This window comes from Larus michahellis, chromosome 2 (assembly GCF_964199755.1).
Source record: "Larus michahellis chromosome 2, bLarMic1.1, whole genome shotgun sequence".
NCBI lineage: Eukaryota > Metazoa > Chordata > Aves > Charadriiformes > Laridae > Larus > Larus michahellis.
Window position 1 is genome coordinate 145,677,714 of NC_133897.1, and position 20,817 is coordinate 145,698,530.

Consider the following 20,817-nt stretch of genomic DNA (forward strand, 5'->3'; position numbering starts at 1 on the left):
AGGCTTTTGGTTCGTGGTAGAAAAAATTGACCAATGTAACTAGAAATGAAAATTATTTAGGCATGAAAGAAGACAAGGAAACCAGGAGGCAAGAGAAAGCTGGAATTTAATTGGATGGGGTTGCTGAGGTTGATCTAAGGCTGAAATACTAGAACTGGTTAAGTAAAAAATGACCTGAGGGGTTTGAAGAACAGAAAAAGCACTCAAGCAGAGCAAGTCTAGCGCTCGCTGTGCAAAGAAATACGAACAGTGGACTAGAAATGAAAAGTCACATGGCTGAGGGAGAGTGCAGGGCATGGGGGCACAGACAGTGGAGATGGGTCCGCATGACCCATCGTGCAGGAGATGCTGAGCAAGAAGCTTGGGTCAGATGACAGAAGCTGGAATTATGAGCAGTATGAGCTACTGAGCTTCTGAGAGTGGTTTTAACAGTTCCTGGTGCTACCTCCTCTGAATGATTGTCTTGAGATTCTGTATTATGAAAGTGTTTTGTTTTTTATTTTTTCATGAAATTAAATCCATGGCAGATGTAATTCCAGCATAGGAAGCATGTTTGCCAGGTGTAAAATAGCAATATTTTTGGAACAGTACCATTCCATCCCAAAGGAGCATTGTGAAATTTTCTAATATTTGTAAAGCACACTGACTCTGTTGTGATCTTTACTCTCAAAAAACTGAGGGAAAATAAAGAAGGCCTTTGTGAATGTGAGTAGCTAACACTCTTACAACACTAAACAGAATAAAATGTTGCATGGATACTATGAAACTCAAATTTTTAATGGGCTGAAGTTCTCCTTATTGAAAACTTGCAGGTAAGAACACTAGCGTGGGGAATTTTTTGGGATACAAATGGAACAAAAAGCAGCTCAAGAGAATGAGTTAAATAATTGCCAGCTTTGGGCTGAATATGAGATTTGAGTTGACTGAGAAAACCAGATGCAAATAATTTGTGACACAAGAAATTCTATGTGAGCTTTAGATGTTGGAGAAGGAATTGATTCTGCAATATTCTATTGGGATAAAAATGGGAGAACTGAAATAGATTTATCTATCCATACTTGACTGAGGAGAAGTGGCTGTGCACTGTGTTAAAGAGCTTGGGTAGAGGTGAGCTATCCCTAAACAGTGGAGAAAATGATCCCCAGTTTGACTGAAATGATGTCAGGAAAAAAGGTTGTATGTGCCAAATCACACTTTCCTGTGTATTTTTCTTGTCCCTGCACTTTTGTCTGTCGTCTTTTGAGGGTTAAAGGGGTGGAGATATACATATGATCTTTGTACTGGAGAACATAATACTGTTTCACTTCTTCAAATTTTTGTGTTTTGTTGGGTAAATGATCTGTGCAGTAAACCCCACATTTGGTTGGGGTTTTTTTGTGGTTTTTTTTTTTCCCCCTCCAGTCATCTAGCTCCATTATTGGAGCTTCTTCCGTGCTTATATACTTTGGTATCCTCCCAAGGAACAGTAGGTAGACTTGCAAGTCGTATTTCAACAGACTAAAGATGCAGTGTAGACAGACACCTGTGAAACAGGGCTTGTGGGGTCAGTGCATTGTGCACCTGTCTAACAGCCAGTGACACTGAGTAATGGTGTTGTAGGCATCTCTAATAGGCATTGTAACTGGTTGCTGAGATCCTGTGTGCTGAGGATGGGTATCAAGCTCATTGTATGGAGATGGCCAAATTTTGTTAATTTGGAATAAATGTTTAGGCACGTAGAATTGCTTACATCTGTTAACATCAGTTAGATGAGCAGCAGTTAAAATAAGTAGCAAATTTTAAAAAGAAAAGAGGGAAAATTAAATCTTCCCAAATTTTCTTAAACTTTCTAAATTGGGAGGATTAAATTTGTTTATATTAAATATTTTTATTGGTTCATGCACTATAACCTTTTTGTGGAGACCTAGATTTTTATGAATGCCTTTTAAACATCTATTTTGTTGTCTTGCCATTTTCTTCTTTTCTTGAAAAACATTAATACTCCTTTTATAGTAGAGACACACACCCCCCCCCAAATGATTGAATCTTTGAAAGGTGAGTCACAGGTTGGCCTTCTGTATTTTTTCTTATTACATAAAAGCTTAAATATAAGCCATGTTTTCCTGCTGCTGATTTGGAAGTAGTTTAAGGTAGATGGCAGAATGCAAGCAATTTTTTTTTTAACGCTTCTAGTGAGCAAAGTATATTTCCAGTTGATCTGCTTGAACTTGTATGCAAGATATGAAGCAAAAATACTTTTTTTGATTGGATTGTCAGACAACTAACAGCTTCCTCTCCCTATTGGGTATCTGCACTTACATGTCACTTTGAGATTAATTGTCCTGTGATATGTACCTCAGCCCATAGGCACTTGTGCTTTTGTTGGGATATTTCATATTATTTAGTCTCCTTTGCCATTAAAATAGAAAATAGATCCCCTACCTCTTGTCCTGGTTCTGGTGTTCTAAAATCACTGCCACTTGTTTTGTAGCTCACCCTTAACTAACTTGTACGTTTGCTCCTCATTTTATTGAGATTGGGATATTGATAAATAACTGGAATTTTAAAATAATTGATTAGCAACCCAGGTAATACCATAGGGAGCACTTTAGAATAATTATTGGTGTTATTTCAGCACTTCAGAATTGTTGTGGCATTATTCTTTATTTGGAGTTTTCTTAACAAATTTGGAAGGTGATTCATTCTCTCCCTCCTTATCCATCAGTTCTTCACTAGGGTAGTGTTTCAATTTACAGTGAGACAAGATGGGAAGACTAGGAGTAGAAACTTGGGGAAGTTTGTTTAACAGGTGGAGGTATATACCATGAAAAAGCAGATTCTCCAGAGTTGAATCTGAAGCTTTTGTATGTTCTAGTCACATTCCATATCCAGTGGACCGTGCAATTCCAGCACTAAAAGGGAGCTATGATTTCTTCTCTTGTTTTACGTTTGTCTGTAAGGTGGGAAGATATTCTGCTCTAGTAGGATCCAGAGGTTTGAGTTTAAGGAAGATGCTGTTTTCAATGCAGAAATAAGAAGAAACCCTCAAGTCTTACTATTTTGCAGTACTGGTTCCTGGCTACTTGAGTCACTGTAGTGATAAGTATGATACCTCTTAAATGTGTAAAAGTACTGCCACCTGAGTGTGCGATTTTTGTGATGTTGTATTTGGGCTACAATTATGATGGCATCAGATTTTCAACTAGAAAGGCTTGGGGATACATTTGCTTTTAAAAGGAGATGGGGAATACCTTTCAGACTAGAGTTCGGTACATAGGATTTCAGTTTCTGCTGATGCTGGTATAATTTCCAGTTATGCGCAACCTCCTTCATCAATATTGCTGTGCTAGTGTAATGCATGTGTAATAGATCGTGAGCCGCTGTTTTTTAATATGTAGTGTGAAGTAAAACTAGTTAAACATCAAAAATTTAAGCTACTAGCATTGTAGATATTATGAGTTATCTGCTGTCAGTCAATTTATTGTATTTCTATGGTTTAGATCCAAAATGAACATCTTTAGAATAAAATTCTGTTTGGCAACACAGACACTGAATAGCATAAACATATTGGGGGAAACTTTTACAAACATTGAACTTGTGTTTTTATGTATGTTAGTAATTTCTCTGCATTCCTTACATAATAAATACATGCAAAGGAAAGTCATAAGAAAATATTTATTACTCTGAAAGCATGTGTACTATTACACTTGAGATTCTTCAAGAACAGTTCATGCTGCAAGGACAAATTTCAGAGCTATTGCATTCTCAAGGTCAGCACCACAACGGTTGTTATCAGCCAGATATCTCAGGTTCCTTGCAAATGTCTTTATTTTTTTAACATGATTTATTCCATAAGTTTTGTATTCATAATTAATGATAATGTCATCCTAGCTGTGAGTTTGCAGTAGCTGCTTTAGCTTATGGCAGGTAAAATATGGATGAGGAAATGAATTTTAATACCTGCATTATTTAGTGGTACAAGAATGGACATCTACAGCTGTGTTCTTGAAGTAATTATTAAGTTTCATTTATGCAGTTTCATGGTTGATTCAACCAGAAGAAAATTTCTGCTGTTGCTGGCAGGGATGGCGATGCATTCCCTCCCTCTTCCCCTAGTGCTAGCACTTGTATTTATGTAGCCACAGGTTAAGCTGCATCAGCCTTACCTGGCTGAAAACTAACACAGGCAGAAAAATAAACAAACACAAAGAGTAATTTTCTACTGGGTTAGTTCCGGACTTATGGTGAGAGATACCAGTTTCCAGACTCAGAGATAAGTATCTCGAACCCTTTAAACAAAAGGATAGTGAATTTCTGGAGATCAAACTTGATTTCAACATGGAAACAGTGAGATGCAATCACACTGTGATCTTGTAATTTATGTAAAATATATTTCTCATTAACTGGAATCACTGCCCTGCACTGTGAAGCAAGATTGTTCCCGCGTGATCTCAGCTGTGGGTAGCTAGCAAGAGTGCATTCAGAAACTTGCTGAGTAGGAGCATTTTGTCCTTTAACAAACTGCTGTATGTGAAATGTAGGGGTCTTATCATTATATTTCACTACCCTATATGTTTGCAGTTGATGTAGTGGTTAGCATAGTTAGTTAAAACCAGAGGCTTCGGGTTTCCAAAGTACATACTCCCCTTCATGCATTACTTGTTGTAAAGGTATTTACATTATTTGAAGTGTTTAGAGGATGTTGTGGGTTGCTTATGAGGCTAATGTGTATTTGTTCCAAAGTTTGACTATTGATTACATAATGGTTGTAATAGTTTTAATTTTCTGACGGAAGTTAGGTATATCTTCCTCTTTTTCTGTGTTCTGTCTCACAGCGTATAGATATCACTATTTTAGTCTAGCTGCTGTTCTGTCTTATTTTAATGGCTTCTGAAATACTAAGTTTATAAACCAAACTATTATTTGGCATCTTTTACAGTTGTCTCTGTGTACAAATGCTGCAGCAAAGAGGTATGCTAAATGATGGCTTAATTTTATGGCTATGTAGACCAAATGTTATGCATGACCGAGATCCTACACCTCCGGATTTTCTTGTCTTGGCAGACCTTCCACCATTTCTTCTGTCCTTGCCAGCAACAGTTTGGGCTAAACTACTCAAGTCATGCTCCATATGAATTCTTTTTCCTTCTACATCTGACAGTTCTGCCTCTTTGCCATTTCCAAGACTTTATGCACACCTCTTCTGTATTCCCTGTGTTTCAAGATTTACATTTGGATCAAAATCTGATCTCTGACAATCTTTTGTAAAGAGAGCAGGAAGGAAGCCTGCATTGCCCTTGTGGGAGGAGGTGTCCTCGCCTCCAAGCGTGTGCTGAGAGTTCTCACGAGTGTTTTTTCTTATGCTTTCTCCCATTGCGCAAGTGTATAAATAATTAGACTAAAAGACTAAAGGCTAATTAGACTAAAAGCTCTAAAACTTGTGAGAGTGGGTCCTCTGAGATAAAAAATAAGGAAATAGAAATGGAATATTTCCTATTTCCATTCTCAGTTAAGTAATGCATTCAGTATTGCATCCCTGTGGGAACAGTTCTGCATCCTGTACTACCTATGGTAACTCTCAAGCAGTTAATACTCCTCGGGAGTCCTCTAAGAGCGGTGATGAAGGCTAAGTTAGTTGTGCTTTTTGTACGTGCACAGTGTTACTCACTTGGAGCATGCATTTTTCACTTGTATCTTTGTGGAAATCCTTGTTTTGTTTCATTCTGTCTGCTATCTCTAATATTTTTTTCACAGAGGACCAACATTTGGGTTTTTTTGACACAGGTGGCATATCAACTCTTTTGAGCGTAGGTAAACCTGTATCTTTGATACTTGAAAACACGACTTTTAAATAAAGGAGGCTTTCAACCTTAATTTTTGAATGTGTTGTGTTTACGTTTTCCTTATTATGGCTTTTGCAATTGAAGTCCTTTTTTATTTAATTTTCAAATCGAAAACTATAAGATCATAATATATCTGGGTGGGTTTAATTTGCAACTTTGGAAGGCCTTTAATGAAAGAAGGCTTGAAAGCCTGTGATATAGATGACAAGTTCTGGTCTCGCTGCAAGTGTATGATAGTAAAACTATTGCAAAGATCCTTAATATTTTTGGGAGGAAAATGTTAATGAATCAAACAAGTGCTTAGAAACTTATATTCAGAATTTTTAAATTTCTACCTATTTTCTACCATTATAAATCTAATATCAGGGAATGATATGTGGAATATTGTCCTAGATAAATTTCGCGTGCTAGAATTTTGAGTACAATAAATTAGTTTTCAAGCATGGTTGATTTGAAATTTGACTTTTTGTTTTAAAAGGCACAGAAGATGAAACGAGCTCAGTAATGCAATATCCAACACAGTATATTAATCAAGATCCTTATTTGCATCAAGACGATGACCAGCAGCAAGGATGGGTTTCTTGGGCTTGGTCTCTTGTTCCTGCTATTGTGAGTTACGAAGATGAAGAGAATGATTCTAGTGGAATTGGTGATGGATCGACGCTACATCAGCAGAAATCTCCGTCCCTCAAGGATCCTATTATTTCAATTGGGTTTTACTGTACAAAGGCAACAGTGACTTTTAAGGTAAGTATTTCTCTGTCATATAGGATTTATTTGGCTTGTTGAGAAAGTGCTTAAAGACTATCTGCATGCTTGTCTGTTTGATTTGAGACAGAATATTACAGTAATGAATAACAAAAAATACGGATGTTGAAAGTTCTCGCCTCATAATGTATTGTTAATTACAGTGGTGGTTTTGCTATTTGAGGTGGAATTTGCATATGGACATGTTAATTTTAAAGAGAAACCACTTGATTTACTTAAATTAATATTTTTTGATGGGAGAAAAATGGATGGATGTTTATTGCAGTATTCTATCCATCCAACGTTTATATAAATATACTTCTTTATAAAAAACTTCTAGCTTCATATAGTTCGTGAACTGGAAGAATATTTTTTCTATTTTTAAACAATAATACGTGCAAATACGAATTTAAACTGATAAAGTTAAAACTATTTTCCATGGGTTGGAATTGAATTAAAGAAAGGATGAATTACACATAGACTTTGAGCTATAAACTAAGTATGTAGAGAAAGATTTGAGTATTTTCTGTAAAGAAATCTCAAAATAGTTGCTGTGTTTCTCTGTTCCTTTTATAAGCCTGCAGAAGGGAATATGGAGAGCTTGAATAAGATATTGAGATGTACTGACAGAAATTAAAAATAAAGGTTCTGAATTAGCAAAATACTTTTTACACGTGCCAAATTATATGCACATAGAATTGCTTGCATAACTATACTAGAAAGTGGCTCTTAGTTTTATAATTAAATCGATATTAAATCAAGGCCAGAACTTTTCAGAACAGGAGATAATACTATTTCTATGAGCAGCAGAATAACTAAGGTTGATTTTTTTTAATGACTTTGAGACTTTTGGATGAACTGCAGAACTTTTATAGAATCATAGAATAGTTTGGTTTGGAAGGGACCTTTAAAGATCATCTAATCCAACCCCCCTGCAGTATCTCCAGAGATGGAGACTCCACCACCTCTCTGGGCAGCCTGTTCCAGTGCTCTGCCACCCTCAAAGAAGTTTTTCCTCATGTTCAGGTGGAATTTCCTGTGTTCCTGTTTGTGCCTGTTGCCCCTTGTCCTGTCATTGGGCACCACATCTCTGGGAAATCTGTTCCAATGCTGATAGTAAAAAAAAAAAAATAATTCTTTCTTATATCTAGCCTATATATCTGTCTTGACCTAGGTGCAGGACCCCACACTTGGCCTTGTGGAACCTCATGAGGTTCACATGGGCCCAGTTCTCAAGCTTGTCCAGGTCCTCCGGATGGCATCCGGTCCCTCACCTGTGTCAACTGCCCCACTCAGCTTGGTGTCATCTGCAAACTTGCTGAGAGTGCACTCAATCCCACTGTCTGTCATTGATGAAGATATTGAACAGTACTGGTTCCAATATGGACCTCTGAGGGTCACCACTTGTCACTGATCTCCATCCGGACATTGAGCTGTTGACCCCTACCTTTTGGATATGATCATCCAACCAATTCCTCGTCCACCGAACAGTCTGCGCATCAAATCCATGTGTCTCCAATGCAGAGGGAGGGATGTTGTGGGGGGCTGTGTCAAAGGCCTTATGTGAGTCCAGATAGACGACAGTCATAGCTCTTTCCTTGTCCACTGATGTAGTCACTCCATCATAGAAGGCCACGAGGTTGGTCAGGCAGGACTTGCCTTCGGTGAAGCCATGCTGGCTGTCTTGAATCATCTCCCTGTCCACTGTGTGCCTTAGCATAGCTTCTGGGAGGATCTGTTCTATGATCTTCATAACCTTCATATGTTTACAGGCCTGATTATACACTCAATACCATCAGCAGCTCCCTTTTCTGCCTGTTTGGCTTCTCATTTGTGCACAAGGAGCGTTTTGAGTGGCTTCATGGTTACTTTCTCTTAGCTGTTTTTGTTTGGTGGCATAGCAGAGCATTTAGATGCTCAGCAAGTGCCAGGATGAGACAAGCGACTTTTGGAGCTGCAGACATTCTGTGGGGAGGTTAATGTTTTAAGTCTTCAGTCTCCTAGCTAGCAAGTTTAGTTGCAAAATTTGAGGAAATAAAGCATCAACAGACATTCGTTTGTGTCAGTCTGCTTCAGCCTTCACTTAAAAAAAAAAAAAAAAAAGAAAACAAACCAAAAAACCCAACAACAAAACCAACAACAAAAAAACCCAAACCAAAACAAAAAAAAAACCCAAACCCAAACCAAACCAAAAAACCAAACAAACAGGCTAAAAATAAATCAGGGAAATTCTTTTCTTCCTCCTTTAATTATACCCCTGGGGCACCATTTAAAAAAACTGAACAACCAACTGATACTCAAATTTCTCATTTATCATCGCGCAGCATCTTCTTTCTTTTGTGCTTTGTCATACAGTAGTAATTTTGTGTGCTTTTTCCTCACATGAGAAAACTCATTAAAAATAATACAAACTTCTCTTTTGAACAAGATTTGCTGGATTGGGCTTTCCTAATGTTTCCTTGGAAAGCTTGTGCATTTTATATTAGGAAGTGATAAAAACAACTTAAAATGTAATATCTTACATTCTATAAATTTTGAATTTGAAGTGATGTATGATACTAATATGGTGACAGTTAGGAGGAAAACAGAATTCATTGTTCTCCTTGCATGCAAAGAATGTATGGAATTAATTTTGTCGTTCATATTTTGGTTAAAAAATAAGGTCAAGTTTCTGCATTAGTATTCTGAACAGTTGATATCATTCCAGCTAAAAATCATGCCAAATCAAATGTAGCGTTTTATAATAATTGTGAAAATGATTCTTGTAATGTCTGAGTTCTTTTAATCAATTAATTGCTTTTCCTCTACAATAATTGCACACAGCTGAAGGGTGATCAGTGATTTTTTTAATCCAATTTTCTTGGACGTTTGGATAACAAAATTTTAATTTGAAACCACATCCATGTGTATCCACTCCTGGAAATAATGAGAGCTTGTGGATATTTTTATATAAAAATTAGAATTTGACCTGTTTAAGCTGCCTAACATAAACATAAATGGTTTTTTAATGCAAAACATAACACCTTCATTATTTTGTGATTCTTTTCTCCTTTTTCTTAGCTGCAGGTTATATGTTTTTTAACCTGAGTGTATGTGCTTTACCATTTTAAATTTTTATATTGAAATAATGCAAGAAATAGCATTTGTGAGAGAGATGCATTTCTGTAACAAGAAACAACGATGAGTATGGTTGTAATCAAAATGTTTCCTTAAGATTATTGTGCTATTTAATTATTTGCTGGGAAGAATAAATAATATATTTATGGATTTTTACAGCAATTTATAAGCTAATTTGAAACCATGTTAACAATGCAGCTGTGTATCTGTTTCATCTTTTCACATAGTTTCTCTTTAGATAAGCAAACTAAAAATACTATAGTGGTTTTAAAATTTCTGTTATGGCATACTTCAACCAGAAGTTCAATATGAGAAGTTCTTCTATGGATAATGTGTTACAGCTGTTTAACTGCACCTGTTTCCTGCTTGTTAATAAATTTTAGCCCATAATTTAATTTGTCTTCATCAGTTCTGTATATTAATGACATTACTGCTGTTTAATACTAATATTGACTTATATAAGGTGTTTATCCTGTTGTTTCATAGCTCACTGAAATGCAAGCTGAAAGCAGTTATTACAGCCCTCAGAAAGTTAAATCCAAAGAAGTTATATGCTGGGAACAAGAAGGAACCACAGTTGAGGTAATTTTCCATTGATGGTTTGTTTTTCTTATTCATTATAAATATTGTAGTAAATAGTTACTAATAAAATATTTTGAAATTAATTCATTACTGATTGTTCATATTCTGCTATATTGGATGTACTTATTGTAATAATCACATAGATAGACGTTCTCTAAACTTCTAGTGTTTTAGTGATCAGACTCTAAAGTAATCCCTTCCTTCTAAGTACACTGTTTGATTATCTTGCTATTTATTAAAGCTTCAAATATATAAATCTAAACATATTTCAGTTCACTTTTCTGTATCTTTTCTAATTTTCATGGAGTAGAATTCTTCAAAATATCACCTTTTTTTTTTTTCCCTCACTAGGTCCTTATGAAAGGTGAACTTTTCTTTGATTGCCAAATAGGTTTTGTTGGTTGCCAAGCTATGTGCCTTAAAGGAATTATGGGAATTAAAGACTTTGAAGAGAACATGAATAGGAGCGAAGAAGTGAGTATACGGAAATATCAGTTGACTTGCTGAATAAGCAATTCTGGTATGTTTTAGAATCATCATAGAATAACTTGCATTGGAAGGGACCTTTGAAGGTCATCCAGTCCAACCTCCCCTACAATGAGCAGGGACATCTTCAACTGGATCAGGTTGCTTGGAGCCCCATCCAACTTGACCTTGAATGTTTCTAGGGATGGAGCATCTACCACCTCTCCGGGCAACTGTGGTGGGTTGACCCTGGCTGGATGCCAGGTGCCCACCAAAGCCACTCTATCATGTCCCTCCTCAGCTGGACTAGGGAGAGAATATAATGAAAGGCTCATGGGTTGAGATAAAGACAGGGAGATCACTCAGCAATTATCATCATGGGCAAAACAGACTTGACTTGGGCAAAATTAATTGATTTCATTACCAATCAAATCAGAGTAGGATAATGAGGAATAAACCCAAATCTTAAAAACACCCTCACCCCTTCCTTCTTCCCAGGCTTAACTTTACTCCAAAATTTCTCTTTCTCCTCCCTTGCAGGGGCGCAGGGGGATGGGGAACAGCGGTTGCAATCAGTTCATCACATGTTATCTCTGCTGCTCCTTCCTCCTCAGTGAGAGGACACTTCACATTCTTCTCTTCCTCCAGCGTGGGGTTCCTCTCATGGGAGACAGTCCTCCACGAATTTCTCCAATGTCTTTCCCATGGGCTGCAGTTCTTCATGAACTGCTGCAGCATGGATCCTTTCCATGGGGTGCAGTCCTTCAGGAACAGACTGCTCCAGTGTGGTTCCCGCATGGGGTCACAAGTCCTGCCAGCAAAGCTGCTCCAGCGTGCCCCCCCTCCCCGTCCCCTTCTTAAATATGTTATCACAGAGGTGCTACCACCGATCTTGATTGGCACAGCCTTGGCCAGCAGCAGGTCTGTCCTGGAGCTGGCTGGCATTGGGTCTGTCAGATGTAGGGGTGGCTTCTACCAGCTTCTCGCAGAAGCCACCCCTGTAGCCCCCCTGCTACCGGAGCCTTGCCACACAAGCCCAATACAGCAACCTGTTCCAGTGTTTACCACAGTCATTGGAAAAAATTTCTTATATCTAGTCTGAATCTACCCTCTTTTAGTTTAAAACTATTACCCCTTTTCCTATCACAGCAGACCCTGCTAAAAAGTTTGTCCCTATCTTTCCTATAAGCTGCCTTTAAGCAAGGCTGCAATAAGGTCTCCTTGAAGCCTTTTCTTCCACAGGCTGAATAACCCCATCTCTCAGCCTTTCGTCATAGGAGAGGTGCTCCAGCATTCTGATCATTTTTGTGGCCCTACTCTGGAACCATTCCAACAGGTCCATGTCTTTCCTGTGCTGAGGGCTCTAGAGCTGGGCGCAGTACTCCAGGTTGGGTCTCACCAGAGTGGAGTAGAGGGGCAGAATCGCCTCCCTCAACCTGCTGGCCATACTTCTTTTGATACAGCCCAGGATATGGTTGGCTTTCTGGGCTGTGAGCACGCATTGCCAGCTCATGTCCAGCTTTTCATCCACCAGTGCCCCTAAGTCCTTCTCCTGAGGGCTGCTCTCAATCCCTTCATCCCCCAGCTTGTGTTGATACCAGGTGTTGTCCCAGCCCAGATGCAGAACCTTGCACTTGGTCTTATGGAACCTCATGAGGTTCACATGGGCCCAGTTCTCAAGCTTGTCCAGGTCCTCTGGATGGCATCCGGTCCCTCACCTGTGTCAACTGCCTCACTCAGCTTGGTGTCATCTGCAAACTTGCTGAGAGTGCACTCAATCCCACTGTCTATGTCATTGATGAAGATATTGAACAGTACTGGTTCCAATATGGACCTCTGAGGGTCACCACTTGTCACTGATCTCCATCTGGACATTGAGCTGTTGACCCCTACCTTTTGGATATGATCATCCAACCAATTCCTCGTCCACCGAACAGTCTGCGCATCAAATCCATGTGTCTCCAATGCAGAGGGAGGGATGTTGTGGGGGGCTGTGTCAAAGGCCTTATGTGAGTCCAGATAGATGACAGTCATAGCTCTTTCCTTGTCCACTGATGTAGTCACTCCATCACAGAAGGCCAATTTATTTATTAAAATATTTGATTACACGAATTTAAAAGGCTGCTGTTACCAATTGTGATTTAAGTTTTTTGAATGTGTCACTGGAATATAGAACTCAATGTCTGTTCCTTACAGTTGGAAAGACAAATACCTAAGGATGAGAAGATGCAAAACATAAGGCTCTTTTTTTTTGACAACACTGCTACATCATTATGTATGTCTGCATACTTTGATCTTGTATAAGAAATTAAAACACAGTTGAAAACCTTTGAAAGTACTTAAATGAACAGAAGATTGGAAGGGAAGATATGGGAACACTGTATGCTAAGGATAATACAAGTGTGGCTGGAATTTTGAATGAGTGTTTTACCTCATTTTTCAATGTGGTTGATGAGAGCAGTATCAAGTGCAGGAGTAAAACAGTGTTAATTTCGATATTTTAAGAAGAAGCAAAGCTTGGTTACTTAAGACAAAATCAGGTATCCATATGAACTACTCTTAAAATATTTGATGAAGTGGTGAATGAAATTCTAAGTTCAATAATGAGGATTTTTGGTTGTACTGTAGGTAGAATAGTGCCCTAAAGTACCAAAGAACAGCAATTATTGACTGTGTTTTAAATAAAAACAAGTAATGCAGCCAACAACAGATCTGTTAACTTGGTGTTAGTGCTCTGTGAAGTTTTAGAAAGTATTTTAAGGAGAAAAATTAAGAACGTGGAAGAGAATATTAAGTGACTGTATATTAATGTAAAATATCTCCTTATTTGGAAAATGATCATCACTGTACTATGGTATGTATGATGGGACAAGTTCTTATACTTCCACTGTGAGAGCAGCATTTCTTGTCATCTGTCTCAAGTGTTTGTATGCAAATGCGTGCAGACAGAAAACAAACAAGAACCATTAGATATCCTTACACAGCTACAGCGTGTGACATTATTGGGGTTACAGAGGTGCGGTGCGGCCCACTACGTGACGGGTGTGCTGCAATGGATAGACATAGACTGTTCCAGAAAGACAGGCTGGGGAGGCAGGCATGAGCCAACTGTAAAAGATGCTGTGCTGGCCTTGTTAGATAAGAGGGAGACATGCTTGGGGATGTGAGGGTGGATGGCAGCCTTGTCTGCAGCAACTGTGAGATTGAGACGTGTAAAACCATGAGAAGAGTGATTTTTTTGCACCGGTGTGGGTGAGTGAGTGAATGACTTTCCTGTAGATTAGTTGATAAGGGACACCTGGCGTTTTTTCATTTTTTTGCCACCTTGTAGGGTGTGAGTTTAAGAAAATATCTGCTTTCATGTGAATGGTGGTGATACTGCCTCACCTGTTGTCTTTCTGTACTGCTATAGTTGGGGCTGCGCCTTCCACAAAGGTTCCAGCTTTGTTGCATGTAATTGAGAATAGATGGTTGGAAAAAATCAGTCTCATAAGTAGCTGTTTTGGAAGGATAACTCTTGATGGAAAAGTTTCGTTGATTTCAGTAGGATAGAGGGTTTGGGATGTGGAGACAGCATGTAAAAATCTAGATGAATAAAGAGTGATAAGGTAGCAAGAAGGTCATACGCTGAAATGGCTGCTTATCATGAAGAGGATAGATAAAGCATCTGAAAGGCATTGGTCAGTCAGAGAAATGGGAGTATGTAGTGACAAGATTGTGTATAGTTAAGAGGTGGAACTCGGAGTAACAATGATCTCTGAGGTTGTTTTCTGTTAAAATGAAAGTAGTATGTTCTGTATTATGGCTTCTATAATATTCACTAGCTCAGGCTGTTTTTATTAACTTGAAAATGGGAAGGGAGTGGACTGGGACTTCAGCATTGTTTGAATAAAGTTATTTTAATTTTCTTATCTTCATTCATAATGAAATATGCTCTTGAGGGATGCTACCATGTCATTAGTGTGTTATGACAGAACTGAAACTGCTCTGTTAATTGACTGGTTTTTTTTTTTCTCCCTTGCTTTATTTTCTACTGCCTCATGAAGGAGGCCTACTTCTTTAATTGCGGAGAAAATTTGAGTGCAAAAGGGATGACGTACCTTACGAATTCACTATTTGATTACAGAAGTCCAGAAAATAATAGTATTCGTGCAGAATTTATTTTGGATGCAGCTCATCATAAGGTCAGAGAATTACATTTTTCTTAGAAAAAAAAATATTCTGATGCTCTCTAATGGATTTCTAATTATTGTTTAGATCTGTGTACTATTAGAGGACTGATTTTTATTACTTTGTCATGTTTAACTGAGTCTTACTTTGCAGGTGGCCAAAAAAAAGTAAACCTGTTTGTGTTTAAAAAAAAAACAACAAACAAAAAAACCCCCAAAACCCCCCAAAACATGTCCAAAAGAAACCTCAAACTCCCCTCCTGCCCCAAAAGCTGAGTTAGTGCCATAGTTTCCAAAAGCACTAACTACAGAATACCTGCAGAGAAAAACCAGAGATATAAGAGAATACTAGCAAAAGGTCAAGCTTTACCAACACATACTTCTTTAAACCCAACCAGTAAGTAGTTCATGGTCTTCAAACTAAGAAGTGGTCTCTTGGAAACCAGATCTTGGCCAATGTTAATTTTAGTGTCTAGTACTATATCTGTCTGCATAGAGGAAGTCTTGCTAATTCTGCCTTTGGTAGGGATAAATTTTCAGTTGCCAATAGTCTCTGTTTTGTAAATTATGGAGTAAAACTTTATTCCCTGGCTGTCTGCAATTATTAAAGAACGGATGTGGTGACCGAGGTGGTCTCTTCCGGGTGTGTTCATAGGTGGAGTTCGATGCTCTGTGTTATTCTACAGGTAAGCCATTTGCAATTTTGAACAGATCTGATTTCTTTTAAATTTAAATTTTACTATTTTCACCTTTTTAGTACTACTGCTGAAGTATCCATGAAGAATCCCATTAAAAAAAGAAATTAATTAGTGAAATCATGAGTACTTATACGTATTCAAACACTTCCCATAGCGTGTTTTAGTTTTAAGCTTTACTCTTTCCTTGGCCTGTCTTCGATGCTTTTATGATTTGCTTATTTTTTGGCAAGAGGGGAATTAAACTTGCTGTGTAATAAGGGATTATATTATGTATAAATTCCAATGAAGGCATAAAGTCTTAATAAATTTCCTACTGGTTAAAGATAAATCCGCAATATTCTTTAAATAAAAAAGCTAGGATGAATGAGCTTGAGTTTTCAGTATATTTAATTAGGCAGATCAGTTGGATGCAAGAGGTCAAGTGAAGAATATTTACTCCATTAAAGGTACTAATTAACTAGATGTTGTTGATGAATTGGTCAGCATGTCCACTGGAATTATGGATGTGCCTTTGTGTGGCCTCAAATAGAAGTTACATTACCTATCGGAAAGGTGAATTCTTTGGGATAACCTCTGTCCTTTGTTTTGATAAGCTTTTCCGTGTGTTGATGCACAAATCCAAACAAGAATATATCTCTCCATACTGACCTATCAGTTGGTAATCTCAAGATTCTTTCCTAATACAACGTTTTCTTTGCTTTGCTTTGTTGGTAGGAGACGTACACAGAGATAGCTGGAATGCAGAGGTTTGGGGCTTTCTACATGGATTACTTGTACACAATGGAAAGCACCAGTGGCAAAGGTACCTTTTTTTCTTTGTTTACCCTGTTAAATAATAGAAACAAAGACTTTTCATGCCCAGCTGTTCCACGACCAACTGTCCTCTAACTTACCTTAGATTTACCAGCCGGTTCATCGTTAAAATGGTTTCATCTTCATTGATGTGTTTGAGATTAGCTGTTTTGGTTAGCTGTTGTTTGTTGGTGTTCTTCCTTTTTTTTCCTGCATAAGTAATCACAATGATATTTTTTTATAGCCAGTTACTAAACTGAAAATAATTCTCTTGTAGCAGTGGTAAAGTTCATAAAGTATGATGTCTTTTTTTTTTTTAAATTGCTGTCATTATTGACTTTGGGGGGAAAAATAAAATCTTTTGAGAAACCTTAGTTGAAGAATGAAGTTGATGATCTACTTGCTGCAGAAGTTGAAAAGGATTGTCATTTTATCCTATGGGAAAAAAGTGCCAGGATGAGAGACAATGTGGAGAATTAATCTTTAAATATACATATCAGGACAATTTTGTAAGCAAATGTTAGCCTAAACTGTACATACATAGATAGTGGCTAATTCTAAGTAATTTTTGAGATTCCTATCAATTCTTTTCTAAATCCGAGAAAATACAGTGGATTCAGTGCAGTAAGTATACCTACTTTTGTAAGTGTCACAAAAGCCAGGATAAAGGAGTTAATGTCGTGGCAAGTAATATGTATATATTTTTATACAAATATTCTTAAGGTGAATTGCAATGTGATTTCCCGCCACCCTCAGTAAGATTGTCAACTACAGCTGCTGTTCTGCAGTTTTATTGCCTAAATAATGCTTTCTTCCCCACCTGTGTATTTGTTACCATGAACACTATTTTTGTGGACATCTGTTGGGAATATCTTGCTATTTTGTGACCTAATGTTTATCTGTCCTTGTTACCTAGTCCGACTCATCTGGGGTTTTTTGTACCTCTGTAAGAGAAGTCTAGACTCCTAGTGTTTTGTGGTTTTTTTTTTTTTTCTGGACTTGTTGGACATTTGAAGTATAAAAGGAGTAGGAAAGAAAAACTTCCAGTTTGGGTGGAGGATGGATCATGCAAAGCTTATAAAAAGAAATAAATGGTGCTATTTCCTTTGACAGTACAGCGATACTCTAGGTAATTTAACAGTTCTTTCCTGGTCCTGAGTCTTTCCTCTCTGTACCATGAGTGTGATGTGAAGCTGAGAAAATGAACATTAAGTCAAGCTTCCACTGCAGTCTACTTCCTCTTTAAATAAAGAGATAATTGTTTAATTGTATGCAGAACACTTATTTAGAGAAGTTGAAGACCTAGGGTAAGCCTTATCTCCTTTTTGAATTTTGGTATAGAAATTTGAATATGCACAGATTATGTGGAGTGTTTTGTCTTATTTCTCTACATGCACAAGGAATTTAATGACGTATTTTTTTCTGACTGTAAGTAACCCATTTCAGAAACTGCTGAACTCAAACACCTTGTTTGTTTTGTTTTCCTTAAGGCCAGGCTACTGATATTTTCTGACTACCTTTTCCCCTCCTCAGCTTCTCTTCTATTTCTTTCAGTTTGCTTTCTAAGGGCCTTGGTTGTTATTTTCTGCATCAGTCACCAGGAAAACATTTCACAAAATGTAGCTTGTGTGCTGTGTGCTTTTATTTCAGCATTACTCTTCTAATTTCAGCTACCTGAGTACCTAAAAGAATGAATAGAGTAATTAATTTTTAAGTTAACGGTTTAAATGGTTGTTCTAGAATCAAGAACTTAAAACCTTAAATTTTCAAATATTTTTTTTCGTTGGAAAAGCAAATGTGACATTTTCTGCTAGTTATTTTCTAGCTAATTTTTCCATATTGCGAGTCAAGTATGTAATTATTAAATAGAACGTGGTCAAATAGGTGTAAATTATAAATACCTCAAGATTTTGAAAACAATATAAATTTTGCTGCAGTTTAAATATGATGTTTATATAAAAGTAGTTATGTAAAAGTTTATGTTTTACTGTTTCTTGTTTTGACAATGTTAACTATGTTTTTAGTTACAGTCAGTGCACACCACCTTCCCCTAAAAAAATTAACCCAGCTTAAGCTATAGGAGGCAGTTACTGTGATTGTAAGATTTTTATCTGTCAAGGCAATTATGGTTTGGCACCTTCTTTGCCCCTTTAACCTTTTCCAAAGTATATGATTACTGATTAAACTGAAGTGGCTCATGGATAACATTAACCTCAGGAGTTTCATCTGTCACATATAGAAGTGCATTAATCAGTTTTAGTATTTTGAATGAAAACAAGATAGTCATGCGCAGTAGTCTTATTTAGAAGTTCTGCCTGTCGTTCCCTTCCAATTTTATTTTTCTATTTTTTGTTTTGTATATCAATACAAACTAGTAATTTCCCTGAAACATTGTGTAGCCTCGCAATGCAGCACCCTTATTTTAAGTTTTTTTTTTTTGTTAGAATTAAACATGTGGTTTATGGAGAACTGAATGCTCTGTGATCAAAAATTATTTGCCTTCATACATATTTAAAGTTTTCATTCTCGCTGCCCGTGCTTTATCTCACCAGTGAATGGAAGGAAGGGTCAATCAAGTGAGTGTGATTCTCATCACTGTTCTAGCCCATGTAGCAGCAGCTGGCATTTCAAGGGCCCATATCATAGAATGGTTCAGGTTGGAAGGGACCTTAAATCTGTAGTTTCCTTACAAGCACACCTTTTCCTTGATTATTTGGGATGGATATCTTTGTGATAAACTGTAGAAAGTTTGGAACAGCACGACTGTCATTGGCACCTGGGGTTAAGTTACCACAGAAGTTTGCAGACAGTTTGGACACCTTCAAAGAGTCCTAATCTTGAGATACAAAGTTAATGGAAAGGTTCCCGAGTTGTGCTATGCTTGAAGGCAAGGCAGAACCTTGCCCTGTTTGCTCGGCATTGAACACAGGAATAATGCATGCTTAAACCTGTTAAACTAGTCACGGTGTATTTGTGTTCAATTTGCGTTGCCGTATTTTCTGTATATTTATAAGTCTGTGATCACAGGATTTGAAACAAAAGTAGCTGATAAAATTTATTATGTCCAGTTGTTTGGGGTAATTTGTTGTTATTTATAAAACTTTTTGTAGTTTCTGGGAATCAGCAAGACCTTTCTTCAGTAAAGAGTGAAGATTTTGGAAGTGTTCAGGAGATGTCTACAAAAAGCCTGGTTGTGGGCCCACTCAATCTTCGATTGGATAGCAGCGCAGTACACCGGATAATGAAAATGATAGTTTGTGCTCTGGAACATGAATATGAGCCATACAGCAGAACTAAGCCAGGTTTGTTCCTATTGCATATATGCAAATATACAGAATTAAACCAGGCCAAATTTAGTGCTCTTGAAGGTGCAACTTCCAAATAGTTAAACTCCAAATCTGTCAGGGGATTTAGAGTCCAAAAAGCAAAATTTGAAATAAAGATAAAAATCAATCACGATATACCTCTGAGTTAATTTCAGACACTTTGGAGGCCATTTGTTTCAAGCACAAGCCTCTTGTTGAGTAAGGAGGGCAACTTGAGCTTAATTTTTGAGTCTTAGAGAAGAAAATATCCCTGTTGTTATGTATTTATTAGTTTTAAATAAATAATAGTCATACAGAATAAAAATGCATGGAAACAAGCTATGGTAAACTGTTAAGATAAGTTTCTGAGAAAGAACTATATAAATTTCAAAGTAAGGAAAATCCAGTTACAATTGCATTTAGCCTTAGGTAGAACCAGTGTGGAATAAAATTATTAACGATAAAGGGGAAATGCTTTCCAGCTTTTGCTAATCCCTAGCCATTTTTGAAACAGCAACTGTAGGGGTTATTTTATATATTTTAGTCAAACATATGTAATCTTGATTTATTGTAGATATTATGGATGGAAATAGAACTATGCCAAGCTCAGAAGAAGTAGCATCATTGGAGGAATACATTCCCACTCGACTTACAACATTAACTGTTCTTAAGTGTACGATTATAATCCCTGTGGCAGAATTCAATTTACTAGACCACTTGATGCCAATAATCATGGGTGAGAAGGTATGTATGCACAGATATTTATTCAGTTTTTTATATCAGTGTGTGCTATTTCATATAAATTTTCTCACTGGGCTGTTATTCCATATGCCAGATGTATTACTGGGTTACAAATGACTTTGGTGCGTGTGAGCCTTCCCTTCAGATACCTAAGACAAGTGGTGTATGCAGTGACAAGCTAGACTTGTAAACTGAAGGTGTCACGTACTGGTAGGAAGAAAGAATTTGGAAGAAATAAGATTTTAAATCATCAAGCAGATTAAAAAGAAGTAACTCTGACTCGAAGTTTTGATCAGAAGGGTATACTTGTTATCACTTTGTCACATGGGTTTTCCCAAACTTGTTTAAGTCTGAAATCTTTGCACACAGGCTCAGTAGA

The 20,817-nt window shown here is 37.3% G+C and overlaps 1 protein-coding gene across 8 annotated transcripts in view; it reads left to right on the forward strand.

Annotated features, from left to right (window-relative positions):
- The window catches only part of VPS13B (vacuolar protein sorting 13 homolog B), a 479,916-nt gene that overhangs the window by 61,348 nt on the left and 397,751 nt on the right, over nt 1–20,817 (forward strand). For 4 of the 8 annotated variants that reach the window (XM_074577511.1, XM_074577512.1, XM_074577517.1 and 1 more), the window contains 7 exons: nt 6,301–6,569; nt 10,173–10,268; nt 10,620–10,742; nt 14,780–14,917; nt 16,315–16,402; nt 19,503–19,694; nt 20,272–20,441. In XM_074577511.1, the coding sequence (XP_074433612.1) occupies nt 6,301–6,569; nt 10,173–10,268; nt 10,620–10,742; nt 14,780–14,917; nt 16,315–16,402; nt 19,503–19,694; nt 20,272–20,441 (1,076 nt within the window). Of the gene's footprint in view, nt 1–6,300; nt 6,570–10,172; nt 10,269–10,619; nt 10,743–14,779; nt 14,918–15,512; nt 15,589–16,314; nt 16,403–19,502; nt 19,695–20,271; nt 20,442–20,817 lie in introns of those variants that run through there. The other 4 variants (XM_074577514.1, XM_074577516.1, XM_074577518.1 and 1 more) reach the window with 4 other exon arrangements.